General features: G+C 33.0%; 1 protein-coding gene across 2 annotated transcripts; it reads left to right on the forward strand.

Annotated features, from left to right (window-relative positions):
- The first annotated feature begins 1,892 nt into the window (after positions 1 to 1,892).
- On the forward strand, positions 1,893 to 3,937 carry LOC106310358 (scarecrow-like protein 30). Of its 2 annotated transcripts, XM_013747597.1 has the most exons (2): positions 2,039 to 2,190; positions 2,316 to 3,937. In XM_013747597.1, the coding sequence occupies exons 1-2, from the start codon at positions 2,039 to 2,041 to the stop codon at positions 3,832 to 3,834; spliced, it is 1,671 nt and encodes a 556-aa protein (XP_013603051.1). In that variant the 3' UTR covers positions 3,835 to 3,937. The 2 variants fall into 2 exon arrangements, with proteins under 2 accessions (XP_013603044.1, XP_013603051.1); XM_013747590.1 differs by having other exon boundaries at positions 1,893 to 3,937.
- Positions 3,938 to 8,566: the final 4,629 nt, after the last annotated feature.

Raw genomic sequence — 8,566 nt, forward strand, 5'->3', positions numbered from 1 at the left:
TTTTCCCTTAGTCAAGAAAGTATCATTCTGTAATTGCTTTCTAGTATTAGTAGTAGTTTAAAACTCATCTAAATCATTGGTTGCACTTAGATTAAGTGAGTATTTGCATTCTCGGTGCTTTGATATCCCTCAGAACTGGTTCAAAAATCACTATACTACAACATTTGTCTTAGGAGCCTTGAAAACTCCTAACATCAATAATCTGAAGAAGGGAAATCGGAAAAGATACGCTGAAAAAAAATTAGTTAGGTTTAAGTCTTTGGGAATCACCTTTTGTATGGAACACCGTACAGATGTCAAATTGGCGAGAAGAGTAAACGACTTCGCCAGTGATGGATTTGCTGCTTGACAGAGAAGATTTCGTTTGGGTATGACTATTCATCCCAAGCAACAACGACGTTTATATATGAAGCTTCAGTCGGTTACAGAGGATGATATAGCCAATTTAATTTGAAAGAGTGGGAGGAATGGTTCAGACGACGTAAATGCAGTGATTAATGTTTCCGACTGAAGATAACTTAGGGCGTTACCACCGGAGATGGTGAGAAGTGAAGAGTCACGGCACACTCTCGAGTTTCACATACCAACCCATGATATTGAAGAGGTACATCGAAATCTTATGTGGGAGTTGTGGACTAATGAAGGGAAAACCAAAATTAAATGACAGATTTAACAATTTGCGAGACGTTACGGTTAGCAAAGGGCATCATGTTTAGTCTGTGTGGTTTCGTCGGCTAAGAATCAGCCGCAAGAAGAAGAAGGAAGAAGAACCCTAAAAAAGTCGAGTAAGCAGCTCTTCGGAACGTAAAAAATTAAAAAAAAAAGAAACGCATGAAAACACAGATACCACAGCGAGTCGACACGTATCGCGAAAAGCACATATTTCCTTGATGTCATGGAAGCACGTGGAGAGAGCATAACCCAACTTTATTATTATAGATAGATGATCCACACTTACGGTACTTTGAAATCATAACCATACATGAGTACATGACATACAAAAATAAAAAGTATTTCGAAGAGGGGATGAATGTAGACAACAAGTCTCCACATTCAAAAGATAATAATTTTGTATTTTAGTTAATTAAAATCTTCTCCTCTTGACCTTTGACTGTTCAATAATTCATAAATTTTATTTTAATACTAAATGAAGAGAAAAGTAAGTTTGTTGAACGAAAAGAAAAAAAAATGGTAGGTTAGGTTTGGTGAAATCTATCTCTGTCCAATCCTTGATCCGAAGATTTTATCTTATTTATCTTTCCGTATTCTATTATACAATAACGACACCAAATATGATCTCATTTCGTTGGTAAACCAAAATCAAAATGATATAAAATAAAAATAAATCTTCGTATTCACACTGCAGTTGGTCTCGAGTAGTAAAAAGGTTCACTCTCCATGTCGGTCATGTAATATTTTTCTTCTTCTAAAAATACTTGTTTTACTATTTCCAATGAAAAGGCAAGACTAGCTCCATGTACGAAGCACGACGATGCGTATATGAGACCCCTTGCAAAGTTAACTGAGGGAACACACATACACCGCACCACACGCCAAAGAGTGGTCTGACATTTATACCGGTGACATTAGTTTAGCTCTAGCTCTACTAAAAAAGAGACAAATTTGCTACATAAACCAAACCGGTTCTGTTATTATGCACTATTAATCATTTATATATTCAAGCCTTTTTGACCAGGCAAGTGACCGAATAGAAGACAGCAGCAAGAAAACAATAAAGCTTTTGGTCACACTGGACCCACCACACATTAGATAAAGTCTTGGACATATTATTGACATGTATCACTAACCTTTTGTGGCGGCTCAGTGTTTATCTCAACCCCACACAATTCCCTGTTTCCTCGAAACTTCATTTATCTTCTTTGCCAAGACAAAACAATTAAACAATCCTTTGTATAAATATCAACCGTGTCTCAACTTCTTGTGTTCACATGAAACTTCTTTTCTTCTGTTCGTTGACTTAAGCTCTCTCTCTCTTCCCCTTCCCCTTCCCCTCCCCCTTCTTCTTCAGTCTTGATGGATGCTATTCTGCAAGTACCCGTTGATGGGTTCAGATTCGACAACGGTTCTGGATCTTGCTGCAAACCAAGGAACAATCTTGACTCCGGAACCAGCCGCTTCACCTGTTTCAAAGAATCTGAATCTCAGAACCTTTCTTCTCCGACCGAATCTACAGAATCTCATAACCCTTCTCCAACCGAATCTACGGTATGTTCAACCAACCATCCTGTTTTGAAGTACATCAATGACATGTTGATGGAGGAAGATATTGAAGAACAGTCTTGTATGTTGGAAGACAGTTTGGCTCTACAAGCCGCAGAGAGATCTTTCTTTGAAGTGCTTCAGGAGGATCAAAATCCTCTTCAAGACGACTCTTCTCTTGAAAACTTCAGCCCATTACATCAACCGACCTCAGGTTTCACGGGATCGCCTGAGATTTCTGAGGAATCAACAAGAAGGTACCGTCTAAGGGATGATGATGGTGATGAAGAAGATGATCTTGAGGGTGGAAGGAAATCAAAGCTCCCAGCAATCTCTGTGGTGGATGAGCTGGCTGAAAAGTTGGAGGAAGTGTTGTTGGTGTGTCAAAAGAATGATCATGGAGAAGCAACACCGAACAAAACCGGACGAGCAAAGGGATCACTAAACCGATCCAAGCCTCAGAAGTCAGATCAGCCAGTGGATATGAGGAATCTCCTGATGCAATGCGCGCAAGCAATGGCTAGCTTTGACCAGAGCAGAGCTTTCGAGAAACTGAAGGAGATAAGGGAACACTCTTCTAGCCACGGCGACGCAACTCAGAGGCTTGGTTACCACTTCGCAAATGCGCTTGAAGCACGCATCACGGGGACCATGAAGACACCAGCGTTTGATGTTTTGAGCAGAACATCGATGGTTGACATTTTGAAGGCGTACAAGGAGTTTGTTCAGGCTTGCCCTACCCTAGCAATGTGTTACTACACTGCAAACAGAACTATCTTTGAGCTTGCGTCCAAAGCAACCACACTTCACATCGTTGACTTCGGGATCCTCTATGGCTTTCAGTGGCCTTGTCTTATACAAGCCCTTGCAGCACGTCCTGGCGGACCACCAAAGCTCCGTGTGACGGGCATCGAGCTGCCTCAGCCAGGATTCCGCCCATCAGAGAGGGTAGAAGAGACTGGTCGGAGACTGAAGCGGTTCTGTGACAAGTTCAGTGTCCCTTTCGAGTACAACTTCATAGCCAAAGCCTGGGACACCATAACTCTTGATGAGCTGGTGATCAATAGTGGAGAGACGACAGTTGTCAACTGCATCCTCCGACTACAATACACGCCTGATGAAACCGTGTCCCTAAACTCTCCCAGAGACACGGCTCTGAAACTGTGTAGAGATATCAATCCTGACCTCTTTGTGTTTGCAGAGATTAACGGGACGTACAACTCGCCTTTCTTCCTAACAAGGTTTAGAGAAGCTATGTTCCATTGCTCCTCCCTCTTTGACATGTTTGAGAGCAACATATCAGAAGAGAATGATTGCAGGACCTTGGTCGAGCGGGAGCTAATCATAAAGGATGCGATGAGTGTGATCGCCTGTGAAGGGGCTGAGCGGTTCGCGAGGCCAGAGACCTACAAGCAATGGCAAGTTAGGATCCTAAGAGCCGGGTTTAGGCCAGCGAAACTAAACAAACAGATCATGAAGGAAGGGAAGGAGTTAGTAAGAGAACGTTACCACAAAGATTTCGTGATCGACAACGATAACCACTGGATGTTTCAGGGATGGAAAGGAAGAGTCCTCTATGCTCTTTCCTGCTGGAAACCTGCTAAGAAGCAATAAACTATGTCGTAATCATTTTGCATGATTTTGTTTGATAATGTTTTGTAGAAACTGTTGGATTTGGCTCTCTTATATCATGGAATGCGTTTGTTCTTTCTTGCAAGTTCATATTGCTACCAAGAATCCAAAACCAAGCATAAGAAAAAAAGCCTCTTAACTTTGCCATCATTTATCAAACTAATTGCAAATCAGTGTGAATGATGATAATACAGACACTCTTTAACAGATATAGCCAAGCCGGGTCTAATCCCATTCTTTTAAAACATTTAAATAGGGTCTCAATACTTCCACTTTAAAAGTTACACTAGATTCTGATACTTTTTGTTTTCATTTTTTTCTTAGAAATTTAATTTTTATATATATGTTTTTTTGTCATCATATTTATGTTATTCTTTGTAATCATATTTGTGTATAAATTTTAATCAAAAAATATTTTATAAAATAATAGCAACTAAGAAGTTGACCCGACATACTCTATGTTCCCTATAATTATATATCTGTATGTCTGGCTTTTTGTAATCATATTTGTTTATTCAAGATCTTCATCCGCATGTATAATGTTACTTTATAATTTATTTATTTTTCTGTAAATATGTAACATTTTTTTATATGTTAAAAAAAATTTATATGTTTGTGTATAATATTTTTAAAAATTATTAGTATTAAAACGGTCCTAACATATTAAAATATTCTTAAAATGATTAAGTATCTAAACTAGTCCATTTAATCTTTCAGAGTATATATATCAAATATAATTGACAATAAAATAAATCAACCTATTTAATATATATCAACCTGTTTGTATCTATCTAAACCTATTAAAACTTTTGAATTAATTTTACTTATAAAAGGTGTAGGTGTTAGGAATAGAATCGAGGTTAGGTTATAGGGTGAAAAAATTGATGTCAATTATATTGTTGTCAAACATGTTTAATATGATTATTTATATTGATTGTTGTATGAAACCGTAGACTTTGACTCAAAGGAATTAAATGGAAGTTATAAATAAAATTGGATATGGATATATAAAGAGAATAATAACTATATAACCCTTAAATAAAAGAAATATATGTTGGACACAACCTTTTTTCAATTGGACATGTTCCTAATTTAATAGTATTGATATTAATTTATTAAAATATATGATTTTTGACTTGATATAAATCAAAACATATCTTCTCAAAAATATATATAGAAAGGTAAAATATTAAATAAGCTGTAAACAAATATTGTGTAGTATCATGTAGATATGTATAATTTCTTTTAAGTGTGTACAAAATTTTTATCCGTGCTTTACAATCACAGAATTATTTATTTCAAAAGAATAATATAATAGTTTATACATTCTATATCTTTTCTTATTTAAATTATTTTTATTATTTATTTAAATTATTTTATTTATGGATTTCGAATAAATTCGGTGCTACATTGTATATCTTTTCTTTTTAAAATTATATATAATGCAATATTTATACATTGTACATCTTTTCTTATTTAAATTATTTTCATTATTTATTTAAATTATTTTCATATGTGTGCTAAATTAAAATTTTGATAAATTACACTGAATAAAACTTAAATTTTATTCAACATTTAAAAGTTATATGAAAAATAATCATCAAAATTTTAATTTAAGTTTTATTCAGTTTATACATGATCTCAAAGAACCGAGAATCCGGTGATCCGTATATAATTTGGTTCGGAGTTAATGAAAACTCATTAATTAAAAACTTGACAAAATTTGGTAAAACCCCAAGGCTCTCCACTAACCTATGATCCAACACCAGTTGGCCCGGTAAAAACCCAAAACAAATCTGATAAAATATATTTCTAAATTAAATTATTTTTCATTAAAATTTGTGCATGTCTTAATAATATAGAAGCCATGTCATATTATTATTAGATTATGACATTAATTTATTTCCAAAGTTAATGTGGTGATGACACGCAAATAAAAAAGTAAAACTCGCTTAGCAAATAATATCTAGTGAATTGCCCCATATGCTTTATATAGATTTTATTATTAAAATTTTCTTTTAATTACGTATTTTCTTTTATAATTTCCAATTGTAGAAGTTTAATTTTATGTTTTATCGATTTTCCTTTAATATTAAAAATTATGTGATTTCGTGATTAGAAAATTATATGTTGTAACCACAAAAGCATGGTCGAGTGATACACGTGGACTTGGAAAGGTGCTAAACATCTTGGTTTAAAACTTGACATCTCAGATATACCCGATTGTATGGCCAGCCAAAATAGATCTTTAATTTCCATTGCGAGGTCTATTTGGCGTTAGTAAACAAACCCCCCAAAAAATTTTGTCGGTTAGATTTCGGCATGCCGGATACTCGGGATTATAAAAAGAAAATTACGGCTTGAGAAAATTTATTAAGAAAATTACGGCTTGAGTGTTTGTAATTAAAAAGAATGTTTAGTATGGTTTCCTAAGAGGCTTAATTTTGTGGGGCCAAAAGAACACATCAAACTTTCGGTGGAACTAATAGTTTTCTTGTCTGATCTATTATATTAAAATAGAACTCACTACTTTTTTCATATGTGATTTTTTATGCTAGATCATCTCTAAAAAAATTATTAAATGTGTATTTTATTTTCTTAATAATATTTCAGCAATAATTATTACGAACTTAACTCTTATTAATTACAGTAAAATATTCCACATCAAAATTAAAAGATTTTCAGTTTCCTACTTTTACTACGCAAATATTTTAGGGGAAATTGCTAAAAATAACTCAAACCTTGATTTTGAATACAAAAGTGTACCTCAAATTCAATCAAATGCAAAAGTAATCCAAAAGACTAGTGAAATTACAAGAACCTCCTTATGACTAAACAAAAAAACATGTATTAAGTTTACCTTTATAACCCTCCGCGTGAGAAGACTTACAAAGAAGTGTTCGTTCAGTAGATCTTAAAAATAATTTAAATTTTTTATAAAAAATATTTTGATGGGAAAAAAATTGAAATCATGTAATAATAAACATTTCTAAATGACGTAAAATTAGTTTTACAAAAATTGAATTATTTTCAACATAGATGAGTGAAAGTAGATTAACTCATGATAGTCATTGGTTTAGGGTTTGGTAACATATGTTATAATATTGTTGGTATATTTAGGGTTAGATTCTGAAATTTTATCTTTTGTTTTTTTAAAAAAAATTTTTGACCTATATGTGTTTAGTGACTATCTAATAACTTGATTTAAACACTTTCTAAGTATCTTAAAAGTTTATAGGGCCTGGAAGATTCACAGAAGACTTCTGACATATCCCACCTAATTTTTATCAGAATTTAGGGTTCTCGTCTAAATTTTAGAAGAATTTAGGTTTTCCACCTAAATCGAAGTCTTCCAGAAGTCTTCTAGGGGAAGTCTTCTCATGTATTAGATCTTAAAAGTAATTAATAAATTTTTAAAAAAAATATTTTGAAAGAGAAAAAAGCAAAATCATGTATTGATAAACATTTCTAAATGATGGAAATTTATTTTTACTAAAATTAAATTATTTTTAACATAGATGAATGGATCTAGATTGAGTCATGATAATCTTCGGTTTAGGGTTTGGTAACATATGTTATAGTATTGTTGGTATTTTTAGGGTTAGATTTTGAAATATTATCTTCTTTTTTTTAGTTTGACATATATGTGTTTAGTGACTAACTAATTACTTGATTTAAACACTTTCTAAGCTTCTTTTAAGTTTAAGGAAATGTTTTTGCTTAGTTATTTGATTATAGGGTTTGGAAGACTCCTCCGAGAAGACTTTGGTTTAGGGTTTAGTAACATATGTTATAGTATTGTTTGTATATAGGGTTTAATTTTAGAATCTTAACTTTTTTAAGAAAATTTTGACATACATGTGTTTAGTTTTCTGTATATTAAACGCTTTATAAGTTGATTTTAAATTTAATGAATTTTTTTTATCTAGTTAGTTATTTTATTAGGTTATGGTTTGAAAAACTTTTAGAATTTAGGTTTCCCGCCTAAAGCGAAGTATTCCAGAAGTCTTCTCATGTATTTGATTTTAGGGTCTAGAAGACTTCTCTTCTGTATCGAAAATATTTAATCTAATTGAAATTTGGGTGTTTTTCAAAACCAACCCACAATTTCTAGTCAAACCCAAAGCCAACCTCTTTTTTGTCATTACTATTCATCAATAAAATTTTCATACTATCCCTATATTTTTGAATTATTCACAAAATTGCCATTTTTATTTTATTTTTTATTAATTTCGAAATTAACAAAAAACCAAATACACCCTAACTATTTCTTCTTATTTACAAAAATGACATCATCATCAATTTTTTCAACCACCATGAACCACCATTTTTGAGCTCTAAAGCCCAAGAATTCAATTTTCAACCACTTTTTTTTTCTCATTCTAACCCAAAAAACTTCATTTCCTCTCATCTCCTCTACATTTCCATCTAAAAAAATCTCATAACTTTCATTTTTATAATCACAAACTTCATATTTTCGAGTTTCTTCATTAGTGAACAGTCAAAAATGTTTCTTTTTGCTCATATTTGGATTTTGGACGGTTGAAAAGGTTGGAAACGAGCTTTACATAGGAAAAATGTAACTATTTACATGGTTTTCGTTCTTTTTCAGATCTGTGTCGCGACGATAGACTGTTTTGTATGTCTACGCCTCCGTGGAGACTTACATGCAGTCTATTTGTCAACGCACGGGTTAGTTTTGCAATTGACTAAA

This window comes from Brassica oleracea, chromosome C1, assembly GCF_000695525.1.
Source record: "Brassica oleracea var. oleracea cultivar TO1000 chromosome C1, BOL, whole genome shotgun sequence".
Classification (NCBI taxonomy): domain Eukaryota; kingdom Viridiplantae; phylum Streptophyta; class Magnoliopsida; order Brassicales; family Brassicaceae; genus Brassica; species Brassica oleracea.